General features: G+C 42.9%; 3 protein-coding genes across 3 annotated transcripts; all 3 read right to left on the bottom strand.

Annotated features, from left to right (window-relative positions):
* Positions 1 to 1408: 1408 nt before the first annotated feature.
* On the bottom strand, positions 1409 to 4233 carry LOC142994084 (interleukin-12 subunit alpha). The gene is made up of 7 exons (XM_076144757.1): positions 4129 to 4233; positions 2508 to 2684; positions 2310 to 2396; positions 2092 to 2133; positions 1856 to 1957; positions 1685 to 1732; positions 1409 to 1574 (listed from the first exon to the last, which is right to left on the bottom strand). Exons 1-7 carry the CDS (start codon positions 4231 to 4233, stop codon positions 1443 to 1445), a joined length of 693 nt encoding a protein of 230 aa, XP_076000872.1. The 3' UTR covers positions 1409 to 1442.
* Positions 3940 to 11105, bottom strand: LOC142993901 (schwannomin-interacting protein 1). Its single transcript, XM_076144444.1, has 7 exons — positions 11033 to 11105; positions 9625 to 9734; positions 7742 to 7859; positions 7432 to 7638; positions 6631 to 6754; positions 6015 to 6108; positions 3940 to 5874 (listed from the first exon to the last, which is right to left on the bottom strand). Exons 1-7 carry the CDS (start codon positions 11060 to 11062, stop codon positions 5823 to 5825), a joined length of 735 nt encoding a protein of 244 aa, XP_076000559.1. The 5' UTR covers positions 11063 to 11105; the 3' UTR covers positions 3940 to 5822.
* Positions 11106 to 16609: 5504 nt separating this feature from the next.
* Positions 16610 to 19588, bottom strand: LOC142994083 (uncharacterized). The gene is made up of 4 exons (XM_076144756.1): positions 19315 to 19588; positions 19017 to 19157; positions 18801 to 18919; positions 16610 to 18674 (listed from the first exon to the last, which is right to left on the bottom strand). Exons 1-4 carry the CDS (start codon positions 19586 to 19588, stop codon positions 16704 to 16706), a joined length of 2505 nt encoding a protein of 834 aa, XP_076000871.1. The 3' UTR covers positions 16610 to 16703.
* Between the last annotated feature and the right edge of the window lie 448 nt (positions 19589 to 20036).

Below are 20036 nucleotides of genomic sequence, written 5' to 3'. Positions count from 1 at the left end.
CGATTTGATCGATGCCCGGATGTTGCCATGTTTACGCTGGAAATTCATATGAGCACATGGGCGCGTTCTGCTTTAGAATCGAAGTTAGTGAAACGTAATTTGTAATTTTCAAGCGATTAGAAGATTTTTGTCCCATTTAAATTAGTGATTTGGGTTTGGTAAAATCCAAATGTATAAGACGCTTTTAATATTAATTTTATCAGAATTGAGAAAAGCATGACGCAAGCAGTAAAGATAACAACAATGAAATTAATAACTCCTGTTAAAAGTTTACATTGTTTTTTAATGAATTATGGTAAGGTCCGTTACCTCTCTGTGCCAATGCGTTTTCTTTATGAAGTCTGCAGAGAAGCAAAATTCATATTGAAACAATTGAAAAATATTAAATATTAAAATCCATCAATTTGTCAGAATAACGTACACATATTATAGTGTCTGTGTGGCATTTACGGCCAGTGTCATTTGTTCTCCACTAGGTGGCACTACATGTACACTACACTACTACATGTACAGTAATGTAGCCCATGTGTTTTGTTGTCAAACAGCAGGTCATTGTAATTTATTGTTGATAATTACATTATTTGCCATCTTCTTTTTAAATATATTGTGGGAAAAAACATGTATTTTATATTTACTCGACACTTTTAAAGTATATGCTGCTGTATCTTGCCCACACTTGGTCTTCACCCTCTTTGACATGTTTTCACATGATTTGGAAATATTAAACCTTTTTTGATGAGCTGTTATAATGATATGAAAGTAACCTGATTGTCAACACCAGACTTCCCAACTCAAGTGTGACCTAATGCTGTTCTGTGTGGATTTTTCTCCCTGGGTTTAGTGGTTGTTTGATAGTGCTTGAGGGTTGTTAACAAAAGGCCAAGGGCAATACCAAAAATGTGCTAAGGAAATCACCTCTTTATTATATTAAGACAGCTTCCTTCTTTGAAACCCTTAAAAAAAAAAAAAAATTCCCATTGGTTGCTAAATTGACTGAAGAAAACAAGATAGCATAAATGAATATGAAGAGGCTCATTGATGCAAGAAACGTTTATTTCAATAGTTTTGACACAAAAGTCAACAAGAAATTAATAAATAGTTTAAAATAAATAAATAGTCCACAATAAAAACCACATCATTGATAAATAAATAACCCTGTATCCTACAGATACTCATTATAAATATGATCTTTAAAACATGATCAGGATGCCAAATTTAAATAATGTGAATACATAAAAATATAAGAACCTACCTATAACAGTAGTAAAATCTGTTACTGCTTGGTAACATGAAGTTGTAGTTTACAATGTTGAACACTTTCCCAGTTTGGGATCAATAAAGTCTATCTATCTATCTATCTATCTATCTATCTATCTATCTATCTATCTATCTATAGCTTTTCGAGACTATGGATTTAAGTTGTTGCACTTCAGCGTAATCATTCATTCGTTGTGCTCTCCAGAGTTGATGTAGCTGATGGCTCTGTTGATTGTGATGGTGCGGACCTGGAAGCCCCTCAGCACTTTGCAATGGCTGAGTCTTTCATCGTAGGTGCTCAGGCGGTCTGGAGCAGCCTTTAAAGAAACACAATGTGAGTATGTATTCCTTATTTTGTGTCTGACAATGCCATTAATATTTCATTCTTGTGTGCTAAAAGGATGTTAAGGTTGAACTAATTTCATACCTCCTTCAATACAGGGAAGCCTTTGGGTAGAGACCATGCAAAGCAGTTCTGTTGAGACAAAAGTATTAATTTTCAACATCAACACACACTGGAAACGCAAATACAAACAACACAGACGTGATTGATCAGAGGATAACACTCAAGTTAAACATATTGTTTAGATCCAATTACCTCCATGAGTTCTCTGAGGCTGGATTGAACAGTGGGAGTCAGAACTGAGAGAAGGTCATAGTAGTGGAGCAGATCCTTCCCAATGCTTGTCAGACAAGTGTGCTAGATGGAGAAACAGCACATATGATCATAAATACACCAAATCGATTCTTTCATCCTTCGTTTTATTGCTTAGATAATAATGTAAAAAGGAACATTAAATCAATAAACAAATAACTTGCACAGAAACAACCTACCTGATTGAATTTGGGTGGTGTGATTTCAGAACATTTTGACCTCTGTTGGATAAACACAATGCAGAAACACAATTATGGAAGAATATTGGAGTACTTTGCATATATGGACATACGACTACGATTACGATTTATATGATACTATGTAATATTTGGGAATATCACATGCTGTTAGTTTCAAGAAGAAACACAGTATATTCATATTGTTTTAGTGTCTTTACCTTTGGAACACACACAGATGATGTGCTAGTCTCCATATTCAGCTCCATGTTCTGCTTGCTGCAGTCAATCCCACTGAAGAGGTCTGTCTGTCCGCTGGATGTGTTGTTCTGGCAAAGACAGGGAATCTTAATACATAACTGCAAATATAAAGTCACAACGACAACATAGAAGAAACTCTCCTTTGAGTTGTTTCATACCTGTGTGAGTGCATCTGTGATCTTTTCCAGCAGTGATCGTGCGTGGAAAACACAGGAGTCCGTCATCGGCCCTGTGCCCATCACAGGGAGAGACTGGCCAACGTGCCACATGGGACTGCTGAACATCAGGAGCAGCAGAGCAGGAGCGAAAACTGGCAAAGAGAGAAATGATTCGATCTATTTAGTAAATCTCCAAACTCAACTTTTCCATTGTAAAGGCAGTTCAGTTACCACATATCATACTCACAGAGCTTGTTGTTGGTCATCTTAGTGATTAACAGTGATGCAGATGATGATGTGATGATAAAGGTAGATATTGTGCGCCCTGATTCCTCAATGTAACTGCTTGGACATAGAAATCTTGTGTGTTTTATACCCAGCAGCAGTGCAGGGGTTTCCCTCACTGCACAGCCATACTTTGACAACTGAAAGTACACAGTCAAAGCTGTAATTTCCTTCTTGGACACAACAAATATCACTGCATGTTTTGTATGAAACTGGAATTAGCATACAAACACCGTCGGGTAAAAGGGCACGTATTCCTCTTGGGGTTAATGAACTTCTCATTTCAATGACCACAATATGTAAAAATTATGTCATCGGTGCGCCTGGTGGTTTTAAAATGAAAACATCCCGGATGTGTGAAATGCATCAGAAATTTAAAGATTTCAGTTTTCAATGAGGGCCTGGGAAGCAAATAGAGAGTTGATAGGAGGCGACATTGTTCATTTAATAACTTAAATAACTATAATGTTAATTTAAAGTCTATAAATTCAGGTTGCCTTGTATATATTTAGATATTTAAATATCTATCAGCTATACTGTATCTATTGTATATTAGTACTAGTGAAGTGTTAATGTGCATAAGATATTGATATTACTTGGAATGTACAGTGAACCAAGTGATTTTTAAAAGCGAAGCACATGATTTTTAAAAGTGAATAAAAGACTGTTATGTTTCATCATTTACTCATCAATATTCATGAATGGGTCATTTCCAGTTGATTGCGAAAGGAGTCATTGGATACAGGAATGAATGAGTTATTTTCAGTCAGTCACAACATTATTGCCTCAGCTCATGTCATTTCTGTGTCATTTCTGTTCCCTCAGTCAGTCGTTCTGCTTTTGCAGAAAACTCAGTGACATAAGTGTCAGAAGAAGTGTGAACCTGTAAATAAGCAGAGAAACTTGTGTGGGCTCTGTGCTGCGACAACGAGAGAGTATTTGTGAATATAGGCGGACTCATGCTGGATGTGGTTTCTCCTGTGTCGTGTTGTTGATATGATGAATTTTGGAATTTGTTACACCTACAGACGGTCTCATGACAGCTATGATCCAGTAAAGACAAACTGTAATCAACACACAAACATTTATTATTCGATCTTTTTTGCACTAATCAATACATTTATCAAGGAAGAGTACAATAGAAAAAGAAACTTTAACGTAAACTTTAATGACATTCTTAAAAAGCTGAGAGTGAAACCACAGCTTAAACAACAAGGCATGTTCTTCATCTATAATAAAGGATCTTTTAGCATCGACATACTGTGTAACCATAAAGCCTGTAAACCTTTTGAACAGATAAAATAGTTAAATGCTCTATTGACGAGAGAAAGCATACTAAGTAGGGCGAGTGGAGCAGAGCTGGAGGTTTGACAGGTTTACTGTTCGGGAGCTTTGCTGCCTGCTCACTGCTCCTACTGGTTCCTGCAACGAAGAAGGCCATCAGAACCTTCACAGAGCCTCCAGATGACTTTGGATTAGGAGGGTCGATTGGTGGTCCAATGGGGCTCGGACACAATGTTGGGGCCCGATGTTGAAAACAAATGTCCAACGACCACCGGCATTCTGGGACGGACCTTCATTTGTTTAACATTTTAGTACCACTTTCTGAAAAGTCTTCTAATCCTAATCAAGGTTTTTCAAAGACAAAGGCTTCGAATAATGGACTTATCGGTTAAAAATCTGTCATTGATGAATTGTGGACCACTTAGGCATCATTTAAGGACACTGTTCGGGTGCGAGTCCATTTATATTCTCTCCATTAGAAGCTAATTATCCTTTATTAATAAATCACAACTCACAAATCTAACTACAGATCCAAGTGCTTGTTAAACAAACGAGAAACCCATGACCCATGACCCTTTATTAATAACTCAATAACATTTATCAAGTTTCCCACATTACAATAATCAAAGGCCGGTTGCTATGGTCGCAGTTAGTCCAGATGTTCTGTAGCCTCTCCCACGCAAGATTCAAAACAAGTTGCACAGTTGGCTTATTTTTTCAAAACCTGGCAACCCAAAAGTTGTTCTTATTGATAATATCTTATGAGTGATATGAAACGATTTATTAACATCAATACAACAGTTGATTATAGCCTGTAAACCCAATATCAAGCATACCTTATTAGAAAGTGGCGTTTTGAACAGTAAACTGGGCGTCACAAACAACATCTTACATATAATTTTGGAGGCTGTTTATAAAGTGAAATACAAACTGGGCCGGTGCAAATACGCCTCCAAATCTGATTTTCCTCTCTCCCTGCATAATAACCCCAAAATATTCTGGGCGTCTACATCTTCATCCTGAATCCGTATCTAACACTGATACAATACAAAAAATTTGCAAAATAATGTTGTAAAAACTCAAAAGTCAACTCAAAAAGTACATCTTTTTAAAGCATGTGGAAATTGTGCAATAGCAGCTATTCAGTTTACATCCAATTCTGTGTCTAAATGAAGAGAAGCTGTTGCGGCACTGAAACACCACTGTAAAGCCAAGCTAAGAGTCTGCACAGATACATGTCGTGTTGGTTATTCTCTATTGCAACAGCTCATACAGTAGAATAGAATAGAGATCTCTAATGTAAAGGTTATTGACGTGCTCCTACAGCGAGGGAGGGATGAAGATGGCCCGATCCCATCCCTCTTAGGTTGTGATAGATATTCTCCCAGGACACGATGTTTCATGGATAATGGGTTTCAGTCGTGTAACAGTCATCACCGTCTCTTAGACGAGCGAGCAACAAGGTCTGCGCGTTTCCCTTCCAAACCAAGCATTAACACACACACACACAAGCTGAACTAAATCAGAGGTAGGGGGGTTGTCCTGCAAAATTTCAGGCGTGTCAACATCCTGTGGTGCAATGTGTGTGTCTGTGTGTGTGTGTTTGAATACGTAGAAGCTGTGTTAAATTCTCCACTGACGGTCAGCGCAGATGGAGTGGAGTTTCATTAGCGATACTGGTGACGGTCCATGGAGAGGGAGGTTTGGATGTGTCAGCCAGACGACACACAAGATGAGACAGGTTGCTTATTTAGAGAGAGCTTTCTCTGCCAGGTGCCTCTGTTGGCTGTGGGCGTGCCTGCCAAAGACCAGGTTTAGATCAGTGTGAGCATAGATCAAACATCCTTATTACAGTACGTGTGAAGGTTTTAAACTTCAATGGACCGGTTCGTAGAACTCAAGAAGGTATCTGTAAGGTTAGATGACTAGAAGGTTCACCTGGTGAGATCTTCAATGTCTACCAACATGGCATCCTGCTCCACGTGGAGCTCGTCCCTCATCAGAAGCAACTGCACCAGCTCCTCATTCAGACCTGCGTTGGAACAGCAGATGTAGATTTACATATTTAAATCTCACAGAAAAGGCAAATGTGTTGTTTAGGGTGTTGACCCACACATTCAGGAGAACTACCAGAGTACTGTAGGAGTATATTTTTGTCAGTTTTCAAGCTAAGCTTTGGAAATGACTCATTGTTATGATCTGTCATCTGAGATGTCGACCATTTCAAATTGAAACAGGGAAGTCCAGTAGAGTTGAGGATGTCTGTGGAATACACCTTAGAACACTTCACTGGAGAATTGTGACCCTTAGGTTACTGAACCTCTACAAAACGCAATGAAGGGATTAAAATCGCCTTGATCTTCTTAGGGAACATTGTAAAGCTGAGGGTTCATGTCCATACAAAGGGTAAAACTGCTGTAGATGCAAGAGCCTTGATGGAGGTTATCAAATTCCAGGGCTGCTGGTAATCCCAATACTGAAGTACAGTCACTAGTATGTGTGTGTGTGTAAGTGTGAGTGTGTGTGTTTGTGTTGTGTGTGTGTTTGTACTCACTCTGTATCTGTGAGTGCAAATCATTTGTGATGACTTGCAGCTGTCCAAGACTCATATCCCTCATGTCCCCTCGCCTCAGATTCCTCTTCATTAAGCATTCGCTAATGTGAGGCAGATGTGGCAGCTGCATGTACGCGCACACACACACACACACACACACACACACACACACACACAGACACACAAAACACACACACACACACACACAGACACACACACACACACAAACACACACACAGATATAAGTATACCATACAATGGGATCAATAAAGTCTATCTATCTATCTATCTATCTATCTATCCACCTAAAATGTCCCTTATTTGGTAAAGTGGAACAAATTCATTACTCATTTCTTTGCCAATAGGGGGTTTCGCTTGCTTTTACACACACACACACACACACACACACACACACACACACACACACACACACACACACACACACACACACACACACACACACACACACACACACACACACATAAACTCATAAACTTCATAAACTTACTGTGACCTTCTCTCCTGGCCACGCAAATCCCTTAGCTGTTTTATTTACTGTAACAGTCATTGGGTTCTTTTTTCACTCTGCTTTGCTTTTGTGTTTCCCCTCCACATGTGGAACAGACATTCACGGCTTTCATTATCCTGCTTATTACTCTCTGAAATCGTTTCATGATGGCGCAAAGGCTACGGTTGAGAATCAGTGGGTTGTTCCAGCCACACACAACCCGACACACCCCACACAACCCAACCACACTCTCTCTCTCTCTCTCTCACTCTCTCTCTCGCTCGTCGACTAACCAAATCAGCAACAGGTGAACGTCTGTGCAGCTGGATTTGCCTCTCCACCTCCACCTGCATGCGAGCCATGGGTCGAGCCAGGGCCAGAGCCACCCGGGCCTCCTCCTGGAGCCTCCGCTGCACCCTCCAAAACCCGCCGCAGTCATCCAACGGGTCCGAGTCCTCCTCCGCCGTGTCTCGGTCTGACAGAGACGAGCTCTGTTTGCTCTGCACGTGAGACAGAACACGTGATGTGATGACACAGTAAAGGACACGGGGGGATGTAAACAGGTTGGGACACGAACTCGGACGCTGTGAAACGGGGACGTACCATGGGTGAGAGCGGCGTGTCCAGGCTCGTCTCTGTCCTGCTGTCCTCCGCGTCGCTGTCTTTGTCACTGCTGCTGTCATTGACAAAACACACTTGCAGGTTCACCCCACTGTGCAGCCTGAGAGTGAAAGGGGGAGAGAGGAGAAAGTGAGAGAGCAAAAAAATGCTGATTGAACCCCAAAAAAATGTGAAATGGTTTCAGACTCTGCTTTATGGTAAAACATGGCTCATGTGTGTTCTTTTGAGCATTGGCAGATGGTGAAAGAAGTGAAGAAATAATCGATTATCACTCAGATATCATAACTTCACTAAAGCTGATCAAGCACTGGCATGAAAGAGTTGAAATTGACTTTAATAATAGGACTGAATTGCTTTATTCCCGATACCAAATTGCACCTATTGACCGTCTAAACTCTTTGTTTTCAATTGAGATTGGTTTAGAATTTTTTTTGTGAATTCATCTCTGCTGTTGTGAGAAAAGAACAAAATCAGTTTGAGCAAAACAACTTATCCCATAGTATATCCCATCAGTGCTCTATCAGTGTTACACCAAAGTCACGGGAAACCTCAACCGCAGTCTGTCCAAACGCTCATCATCATTCCCTCCAGCGTCCACCAACCGTTCCCTGACAGGGTGAGAACAATGGGCTAAACGGGATCTCAAAGAATGTGAAGTAGACGGTGGAATTTCCAACCCAGAAGCTGCAGCTTCACCTCCGCTGCTGGTCACATGACTCCAAACCCGGCAATCAAAGTGCCAGAGTCCTATGACAAGTCACTTCCTCTTTCAGCAGTATGCGGGCCGCAGACTAGGCCTGCACTTCCTCATACAGTAGAGAGCAGCATGTGGGTGAGCAGGGACGCCACCCCCATCCCACGCTATTGTTTGACGAAAGCACTAGAAGCGTTATAGAGTTAAAGGGTTTCCTTTAGGTGATTTGACGTAACAACCGTGTGCAGGCGAGGCTGAGAGGCCGAACCAACCCTCCAAGTCTCATCTACGTCTCCTATCGTTCTCAGAAATATCCCAAAAATCTGAGCAGTTCAATTCACATCACAGATCGCCGTTAGGATTTCCTTAAATCTTCCCCTGACTCATTAAACTGGGCATCAGCAGGTTTCAGTCTTAGCAACCCATCCAAGAGCATCCAGCCGCCGTGCCAACCGTGCCAACAGCACTTCTTTGTTGAACTGTGATAATAAAAAATTTGTTGTTCAGTCCCCAACAACTGACTGAAAACGGCAGCTGTGGCTTTCCGGGGAAACCTTTTACTTTCCTTATGCATGTGTAAAGTCAGTGGCTAAATTGCTTCCTCTCTCCCACATGTTTATTTGTTTAGCCAGTCTACACTCAGTCGTCTGTAAAGTCCACCAGTGACTCCAATTCAAAGAAACCTGCACAAAAGATGTTTACTGCCATTTGCACTCACATTCATTCAGAGGTCTGGTCTTTCTCCCCTTGTTGTGCGACATTATTTCAATTTACAGACAAGCTGAGCTGCTCGGGCTGAACAGCTCCCCCCTCAGGCTGCCAAATGCTTTACAGCCTGAGCTTGAACTGTTATTTTTAATCATCCAAACCTATCTAAAGCCATCACAGCTGCTGGAGAAACAAATAACACTTCTACTTAAAAAAACTGCTAATGCAACAAATACAAATATGACAATTTAAGAATTTAGAAGTTAAGAATTAATAATTCAATTTAGGGGTGATGTATAAAACTATCCATCCAAAATCCCCGGATATCACAGATTTACCTTTTTAACTCACATAGATAAATTTATATTGGATTTGAATGCATAGGTTTGTTCTTAATGTATTGGTCATCAAGGTTAACACACACACACACACACATATACACACAGGCATGGTCCAAACCTACCGGGAGGATGGGCCGTTCTTGCTGCAGCTGGTGTAGATGACTGGCTCGTCGTCATAGAAACTGCCGAAGGCAAGTTTCTGCCTGATGGATTCTCTCTCATTTCTCTGAGCCTGCCAGGAGTAGAGAGAAACCTTTGCATGAATACACAGAATATTTAAATCAAAACACTGTATTATTAGTGTTGTGGCTGTCATGATGAATGTCACAAGAGAGAAAAATAGTACTTTTGAGAACAACTACGTCCTATAAAATAACGTTCTGTCATTCAGTGTAAATGTTTACTGCTACTTGTGGCAAATGACACTCTAGCAGTAAAGGTTCATCATCGATACACTGTTTAATGTCTGGAAATGCCGTGTCATCATCCACCCCCCCTAAAGTGATGATGGGTAAAAAAATGCCCCATCATTCTGCGTCCGTATTTGGTTCACTTAGTTTCTTGGCATCTCTATGGTTCGCTGCATTTCATTTTCTCCCTCCTCCTCCTCTTTTCTGTCATAATTTGCCTTCTACCCTGAATCATTTATCATTTCTCTTCATTTCACTTCTTACTCTAAATATAGCAACCCTTTCCTCGGATTTCATTTCATTTTGTCGACTCTAATTCTTTCCCCTGTAGGAAGGCCATTAGAGAAAAATGGGTTTGACACATTCTACATTTTGGAAAAACACACCCAGAACTAATTAAAATGCTTCTGCAAGACACGATATCCTATTCTGGCAACTGACTGGGGAAAGGTTATTTATACTGTAGGACTGTGCCCACGCCGTCCAATTCTGAGTACTGTGTGTGTGTGTGTGTGTGTGTGTGTGTGTGTGTGTGTGTGTGTGTGTGTGTGTGTGTGTGTGTGTGTGTGTGTGTGTGTGTGTGTGTGTGTGTGTGTGTGTGTGTGCACGGACTTACACACACAAAAATACACAGCACAACAGAACAACACCTCATAAGGACACAATCACACACCGTTTTCATGACGCATCATTGAGGATGTGATGTAAGAGCATAAATCACAGTTGACCGCCCCAGGCATCACAGCCAACACTCTGCCTATTATTCCTGCCCACTACAACCGATCGGTCATCCTACTGCCTGGTCAGACTGCCCCCCCTCTCCCTACACACACACACACAAATACACACGCCATTACACATATAATGATCACAAATGGCACACAAATGTCATCATATCTACATTAAATATATCCAAATATGAACGGTGGAACATTTGTCAAAGAGGTGTAGAAACAGAGGGAATCAGGTAACGATACACATAAGAACACACCCTTGCACCTAACAATCACACATGCTCTCCTCCAGTATGACTGATTCATCCACAGCAGCATATTGTGTGTACCTTTAAATCATCTCCTGTACACAACACCAACACCAATACACACACAAATCCACACACCTGGTAAACGCGTTTCTCCTGGTGCACCATCCTTTTTCTAGCACATTGTACAGCGACAGCCGCCCTGCCCTTCCTCGTCTACACCGCAATGAAGCCGGACCCTGGAGACCCTCTCATATACCGCAGCTCCGTGCAAGGGGGGAGGGGGAGGGCAGGAAGGAGGAGAGAGAGAGAGCAAGGAAGGGAGGGAGGGAGAGAGAGCGAGCAGAGGAGGAGAGAGAGTGTGTGATTAGCTAGATCTGTTATCTGCTCCACCATCTTCCTCCTTTCTGTCTCTTGATTTTCAACGCCTCACCTTTCCTCTCAATGGAATAAAGGGGATAAACAGACAATGCTAGTGTTTGTCTGAATAGCGAGGTAATCGATGCATTTAAACATTGTCTGTGAGATGAGGTGGTGGCTGCTCTACGAGATGCCTCCCTGAATAAATGTTGAGTTGACACTCACACACACACATTTGCAACTGTTCAAACGCAGCACTGTGCATTTTTAATTAATCCCATCGCCTCCTAAAGGAATCTCCAGCTGTTCCGCCTGATGCCACCAACACAAATGTGATGAGCACTAGAGAAAAGTGCACCAACACAAACACACACACACGGCTGATTAAACGAGATAACATTTTAAAATCGTTTTACACCCTTCATTAATATGGCATCTGGGGGTCTCAGGGGTCACATGCTTCCCCATCCTCTTTGTGACACGTGATACTCTCAGAGCAACCAGACTCTCGATTGCTGCATAACCCTGGACTTTGCATTGGTGTGTATTTTATGAGAAACATGTTAGCAGAAATAGGTTTTTGGCCAGTGGCCCCCCCCACCCCTGCGTTGAAGGGACGTTGTGGACTTTGCCAGTTGAAATGATTCAAACACGTGGAGAGAAGCCATGGATATGGTCCACAGCCTTCCTCTGCCTGTGGCGTAAAGATATCCCGCATATAACTTTAGATATCCCGCAGCCTGGCCTGTGTGTTATCTCCACACTCCAGCCACCAGTGGTTTGTAGCCCCTTTCTCAACATACATCTCCCTACTCTCCCTCACCCATGTCCACGAAAGGCGTAGAGTGGGTGGGGCAAGTGTCAACGTGAAGGGGCGGGACTAAAACTCTTCTTTTAGGATCATGGCCTCAGATGGATGGACGGATGGGTGATCACAGCTTAGACACAGATCCTTCCCAGAAACCAATCCCATGAATGCAGGCTGTGATGATGCATTTGAAACAACATCCCTATTCTGTTTTGTATTTTGCAAAAAATAATTCTGTCAAACTTACTGCACCACAAAAGTAAACACATTACAGGCTATTACCCCATTTAACTACAAAATATAAAAATACATACAGTATATTACACATATGGGCACTTACTTTCATTGTTGAGATGTAATCCTTGAGACTTGCATTCAAACCCAAGGTTTAGCAGTAGAATGATGGATAATGGGACAGAAAAGAGATTTTCGGATCTCAGCCCACTGCCCCGATAGTACAAAATGCAGCCAGCTGACATCAAGCATTGTGGAAAATGAAAAACCCAGAGACGTGCATACCACATGCCTCTGTTGTCACGTGTGGCTTAGTTTCAGTGAAGCTTGTGTAGATGCGTTTAATCATGCAGTGCCCAAGGGAGACAGCAGCGTGTAAAAATACAGGAACGCTGAAGTGAGCTTGTGTTCTATAGAAGCATGAAGGAATAGGAGGCAAAAACACTGCAAGCAAAAAAATAATGGATCATGCAAAGCTTATCAAAAGAGATGAGAATGAAACTGGCACTACTTGGAAAATTAGTAATCGTGGCACCTTTAAGACTGAATTTTCTATGAAACATTAATTTGTATTGTTTTGTTGCCAAATCCCTCTTTCTCGGTTTTGTCCTCTCCATAATCCTTGTGAACACGTCAGAGAACATGAGCATCACATGCAATACAAACTTCACATTTATCTTACAGATTAAGCACAAATTAAACTATGGTTCAATTAAAAAACCAAAACACCTTTATTGACGACTCACTGATCACAGGACACCAACATCTCAAATCCTACATAATCTAGTGGTTCTTACCATTTGCAGTCCAAACTTGTTCAAGGCTGGAGAATGGTCTTTACTTGTCTGGTGAGGGGAACCACTCCACAGTGGGCCAGTGACCTGAGAGAGGGTTCACTTCAGGGGGGGGAATCGTCCTCTGCATTGCCATAGGACACATATGGAACGAAGGGGAACTGGTCGTAAGGAATAAATGGAGCAATGGGGCCAGGATAAGTACAGGGTGGCTTTTTGGTAGGAGTAGAGGTCGTCTTTTGTGGCGGCGTCGGAGTTGTCGACGACGGTGGCGGGGTCGGAGTTGTCGACGACAGTGGCGGGGTCAGAGTTGACGACGGTGGCGGGGTCGTCTTTGGCGGTGGTGGGGTCGTCGATGATGTCGGTGGGGTGGTCGTCGTCGGTGGCGGTGGGGTGGTCGACGTCGGTGGCAGTGGGGTGGTCGTCGTCGGTGACGGTGGGGTGGTCGACGTCGGTGGCGGTGGGGTGGTCGTCTTCGGTGGCGGTGGGGTGGTCGTCGTCGGTGGTTTAGGAGCAAGTAAGTGAGAGTAAAAGGCTGGAAGATGATGCAGGTACGGTGGCATTTGAGGCTTCTTGGCTGTTGTCTTGTCTGTGGTAGCAGGTTTAGTAGTACGTTTTGTGGTAGTAGGAGGGGCTGTAGTAGCAGGTTTAGTAGTGTGTTTGGTGGTAGTAGGAGGGGCTGTAGTAGCAGGTTTAGTAGTATGTTTGGTAGTAGTAGGAGGGGCTGTAGTAGCAGGTTTAGTAGTATGTTTGGTGGTAGGAGGAGGAGTTGTGGTAGCAGGTGTAGTAGTAAGTTTGGTGGTAGTGGGAGTGGCTGTAGTGGCATGTTTAGTAGTAGTGGGAGAGGCTGTAGTTAGGGTTACGTGCTGAAACTGTGCCATATAGGAATGGTAGTAGTAGGGGTAGTAATAATAATAATAATAATAATAATAGTAGTAGTAATAGTAATTAGGGTTATTCAGGTATCCGTTTGGGCTGCTAGGAGTGTCGGTGGATGGGCGTTTAACTGCATGCCGATTTTGAAGATGAAGGCTGTCTAGGATCTGAGCAGGCACAGCAGTGGTCAAAGCAGGTGCTATGTGAGGCATTGGCACAGGGCAAGTGAAGTTTACTGGAGTTTTCAACCAGAGCATTGGCAGCACATAATTTCCATTCTGAAACAAGAACAGAAAATCCATCCAATATCTACACAGAAATGGCAAATACAAAAACAAACACCCATCTTAAAGTTTGGATGTAGAATAATGAATTTCTCAGTTTGACTCTTCAATCAGTATAACAGTGTTTGACACTTCCTCTTTCACTTCGACAATTCATATGAATGTTACAGTAAGTAAAATAGTAATGTATCAATTACTAGAGTTCAGTTGGTATACCTCTTGTACTATATAGCAGCCATCATAAGGAACCACTAAAATCAGGCTCTGCACAGTCTCATGCAACAGTCTGTATCCACAAGCTGAAGACACCTCAGTCAGCGGCAGGGGAGGAGCATTGCCTGGGAGAAAGGAAAATAGGTCAAACCATGAAGAACATGATCACATCCCCATAACATACTTACATCTATTTAAATTTTTCTTTTTTTACCCATGTTTAGTTGTAAGTAAGAAGCACTGGGTTCCATGGCTTTCACTTTCATCTGGTTGTGACCACAATGCAGTGTGGGATTTAAGCGTCTTTGTGCAGCTCTATTAACTGTGTGATCCTCCAGCTGCAACCTCCACTCAGACATCTCTGAATATGTTAAAGTTTGGATGCACGGTTAATATTGGTAACATGCTTCATTTAGTAAGTATGGCATTGTTTGAGTTAAGTAAATCTTACCTCCTCCATCTGTTCCATACATGTCAAGATCCAGCAAGCCTTTGTTTCCTCTGGAAGCAACAGTGGCCGACTCTGACTGGGAGTCAAGACCTTTCCCATTAAAGAGAAACTTTCCTGTTCTTCCTCCTCTTATTGTGCTTTCAATTTCTCCCGCATCTGGTTTACTCAGTCCATGCAAGATAAAAGAAGGCAGACACGGAGCCAAAGCACACAGGAGAACCAGCACAGCTATAGTTTGACCCGATTGGAATCTCCATCCATCTTCACCTGCCATACTGGAGACACATGTGCACCCTGCACAGACGGGTGACATGTCAAGAAGTCAGCGAATGACAGCTTTAAATACTGACCACATTTGTTTGACTCAAGGTAATCAACCAATCAGATGCACCTGTGTTGAACAGGCTAGAAACAAGTGGGGCCATTTAGATCTTTAGTTCAGCTGCTGCTGTCCCCTCAGATCCATGACACTTTTGCTTATAGCAAAACATGCAACATGATTTATTTCACAAATTTAATATTGTAAATGCATTTTTATCATAAGACCAGTGTGTTATTTGCCCTTGTGTTGTGCAGAATGTTTGCTTGAAGAATTCATGAACAGCAATTCCATTCTTTAGTGAATTGATGAGTTGTTTTGGGATTCCTCCTGAAATAGAATGTATTTATCATCTGTCTCAAATTCTATATTGATATATTTGAACAGATACACAACAGTCTTCACTTGGTTAATTGTATTTTTGGTTTTTCTTCAGAATTCATTAATATAAAGACCAATGGAACATGCACCTGCTATAACACCACTTCTAAAACACAAGTTAATGAGATAAAACTAATGAGCCTATGGTGAACATACTTTGTGAAGCTGCAAGACAAATGCAACAAAAACAGAGACATGTCAAATCTTGTAAATTGGTTACCTAAACATGCAAATAATTCCAGCAGCGTTAACTACAAAAAGAAACCATAACAGTGTAGACAATGGCAGCAAAAGAAGCTTAAACAATGAATGTTGGAGCAGTCAGTCTTGTCTTTTTCTTCTGTTCAGTCTGCTTTGATGTTAAGGTACAGTAGTTGAGCAGTCTCACCTTTACTGCCTCTCCCTGAATAAGTTGTTCCTTGATTGTATCAGCCAAGGTCTTGATGCCTTCCATGTTGGTAGGTATGTCATAAAGCTTTTCCACTGAACATGTACAGCATTTTATATGCTAGTGTGTCTTTAAGCGGGAACTTGGACACACCAATTTTCATCCACCCTTGAATTGCGCAATTGCCTATACATAAAGTTCTCATTGGAGAATTGCAACATGCAGGTGCCACTTCCCACTTACAAAATTGAGAAGGCAACTACCAGGGCTCAGCTTTTAAACTGGCCAGAATTTTACCACTTGACCCATTTTAGCTGTTCAAGACATTGGCAGCAGTGAGGCGATTGAGTTTTTGCTTTTCAGGACCCATGAACAGTTGGTTTTGATGCAGACTGAATGCTAAAGGTGGCTATTGAACATTTTGGGGCCATATTTTCACTTGTGCATTCAAGAAGAATTTAAATGTTCTGACCCCCACAATCTTGGCCCTGGAAGAACTGACACTGGCAAGTTAAAACATCCAAATACTGATTCAAACATTCAGAGGGGCACCAAAATAAACCATGGAATGAGGAGAGAATAGAGACGAAGTAAGTTATCCAAAACCTTTATTATAACGGTTTGAGTAAAGTGTCAAGGTACAAGTCTTCATGGATGACAAGGACAAGTGCAATGTTCCCTCATTGGAGTCCCGATGGTTCTCACGAGGCAGCTTTGGCAGATTGACGTTTGAAGAGACTCATAAGTTGAGGGACATGATGCCAATAGGGAGAAAGTGAAGAGGACGCATATTGTGGGAAATGTGGTAACCGGTATTTAGGCTTTTCAGTTGTGGTCGTCACCGGAGTAGTCTGAGTAATTGTGGGGTTGGCTGCTGGAGACACTGGGAAGGACAGAGGATGAGGAACATAGAATGGATGGGGGACAGGTATGGGAAGAGCAGGGAAAGGGAGCCCAGGCACCTTGGGGTATTGTGGATGATTCCAGGGCATCTGTAGTACCGGGTGGGTCTTGGGGTCTGAAGGTTTCTGGGTTGTTGTGGGTAATTGGGTTTGTGGGGCAGCAGTTGTAGTGAGCTGTGATGAGGGATTTGCTGGCTTCTGAGGTACTGGGAATTGAGGGAACTGGTGGTATGAAGGGTTCCAGGGGAATAGAGGTACTTGAGGAAATGGAGGGTAGTGGATTTGAGGTACCTGAGGGACCATGGGGTCCGATGGTGGTTTCTGGGTAGTTGTTGGCATCTGGGTTTGTGGGGCAGCAGTTTCAGTGTGCTGTGATGGATTCACTGGTATCTGAGGTACTTGGAATTGGGGGAACGGGTGGTATGAAGGGTTCCAGGGGAATAGAGGTACTTGAGGAAATGGAGGGTAGTGGATTTGAGGTTTCTGGGGGACCATGGGGTCCGATGGTGGTTTCTGGGTAGTTGTTGGCATCTGGGTTTGTGGGGCAGCAGTTTCAGTGTGCTGTGATGGATTCACTGGTATCTGAGGTACTTGGAATTGGGGGAACTGGTGGTATGAAGGGTTCCAGGGGAATAGAGGTACTTGAGGAAATGGAGGGTAGTGGATTTGAGGTTTCTGGGGGATCATGGGGTCCGATGGTGGTTTCTGGGTTGTCGTTGGCATCTGGGTTTGCGGGGCAGCAGTTGTAGTGGGCTGTGATGGAGGATCCACCGGTATCTGAGGTACTTGGAATTGGGGGAACTGGTGGTATGAAGGGTTCCAGGGGAATAGAGGTACTTGAGGAAATGGAGGGTAGTGGATTTGAGGTTTCTGGGGGACCATGGGGTCCGATGGTGGTTTCTGGGTTGTCGTTGGCATCTGGGTTTGTGGGGCAGCAGTTGTAGTGGACTGTGATGGAGCATCCACCGGTATCTGAGGTACTTGGAATTGGGGGAACTGGTGGTATGAAGGGTTCCAGGGGAATAGAGGTACTTGAGGAAATGGAGGGTAGTGGATTTGAGGTTCCTGGGGGACCATGGGGTCCGATGGTGGTTTCTGGGTTGTCGTTGGCATCTGGGTTTGTGGGGCAGCAGTTTCAGTGGGCTGTGATGGAGGATTCACCGGTACCTGAGGTACTTGGAATTGGGGGAACTGGTGGTATGAAGGGTTCCAGGGGAATAGAGGTACTTGAGGAAATGGAGGGTAGTGGATTTGAGGTACCTTAGGGTCCAATTGTGGTTTCTGGGTTGTTGTCTGGGTTTGCGGGGCAGCAGTTTCAGTGGGCTGGGATGTAATTTTCACTGGTATTTGGAATTGAGGGAACTGGTGGTATGAAGGGTTCCAGGGGAATAGCGGTACTTGAGGAAATGGAGGGTAGTGGATTTGAGGTACCTGGGGGACTTTGGGGTCCGATGGCATTTTCTGGGTTGTCGTTGGCATCTGGGTTTGTGGGGCAGTTGTAGTGGGCTGTGATGGGGGATTGACTGGGATCTGAGGTACCTGTGCAAGAGGGTATGGAAGGTTCCAGGGTATGTGAGAGAGGTAGTATGGGTGTGTCAAGGGTAACTTGGGAATCTCTGGGTCCGATTGTGGTTTCTGGGTGGTCTCTGCCAACTCTGTTGTCTCTGGTGACTGGGTTTGTGGGACAGCTGTTGTAGTTGTTGCAGGCTTAGGGCACCAGAGTGAAAGTGGAGCACCCTGCCAGCGCATTGGCAGCACATAATGTCCAGCCTAAGAGGGGGAACAAAATCCAAAATTACAATTCAAACCAATACAAAAGATAATTAAGTTTATAGTTCCAATTATAAACAATTTCATAATTCTTCTTATTAAACATGTATCCTTGGAGTCACTCACCTCTTGTTGCATGTTGCAGCCAGTATAGGGAACCACCATAACCATGGACAGGGCATTTTTCAGCATGTTGTAGCCACAGGTTGAAGGGACTTGGGTGAGAGGCATTGGAGATTCATTCGCTGTTGAGCAAGAAAGAAAATGTACCAGATTTTGCTTGGGGAGAAAAGAATCAATGCAGATTAACTTTGATAGAGATGTTGAGATTATTATCGTTACCTTGGTCCACTGAGAAGCTTGAGGCCCCTGGTCCCATTACTCTGAAACGCAACTGTTCCCCACCACATTGTAAGGAAGCCGCCATGCGCTTCCATGCTGCTTCCTTAGAAATGGCATCATGCGTTTTTCCCATATACCAACCTGAGACACAATTTTAATATCAAATCATTTTGCCTTGATGTTTATAAGTCAAATTCACCTCAAAGCCACATTTGCAAGTTTAGTGCCAGTGATTTTGAGTCACACATTTAAAGCATTGTAGACAATAGCAAACTCATTGAGGTTTCAGGATTCCTACCTGCAGAATCTGCTTGGAAGGTGGCATCATCGTCTGTGGAGGCATTTGAAGTAGGCTGTTTGGCACCGCTGATATCTGTCCTGAGGGCCTTTCCTAAAATCTTCCCAAAAACAATTTTCCCCTCTCGGACACGGTTCGTTTTGGTTGCACCAGCATCTTTTTGCGCATCTTCTCCGTCCGTTTTCGTCAGCCGGTAACACTCTATGGTTTGCGCTAAACAAACCAAAACAGCCAAGAAGACGGCAGAGCTCCTTCTTTTTCCTTTACTCGTCATTCTGGTGTGCGTGTCAACCGTGGGGAACTGAGATCTCCTGTGGGTTTGCTGCTACTATTTGTATCGCGACGGTTCGTGCAAATAGGAAGATTGTTACTCCGACGACCAATCAAACGTTGCGGAAAATTAGCGATTTAATTGTCTCTGATTATCCTGAATTTGCTGCACATGGTGGTCGGGAACATTGATTGACACATGCGCAACTGACGGGAAGGAAGTGTAAGTGTAATTGTTTAATTGTTCAGGTTAAACTGTCCGTACACATTTGAATACATACAGTTTAAACGCAACATACACTTTGACCGATGTAAATAAATATTAATAATTCGATTTATACGTCCACTCTGCCATCTTCTGGACAAATTACGTTACAACGCAGACACGTATATGTGTATAAGTGCAAGTGAGCAGCACACCAACCATACACAGTTAGTTGATGAGCAGTTTA

This window comes from Genypterus blacodes, unplaced genomic scaffold (genome assembly GCF_046128005.1).
Source record: "Genypterus blacodes isolate CSIRO-AG114 ecotype Tasmania unplaced genomic scaffold, CSIRO-AGI_Gbla_v1 ptg000029l_1, whole genome shotgun sequence".
NCBI classification, from domain to species: Eukaryota; Metazoa; Chordata; class Actinopteri; order Ophidiiformes; family Ophidiidae; genus Genypterus; species Genypterus blacodes.
This window is presented reverse-complemented; position numbering and strand designations above follow the sequence as displayed.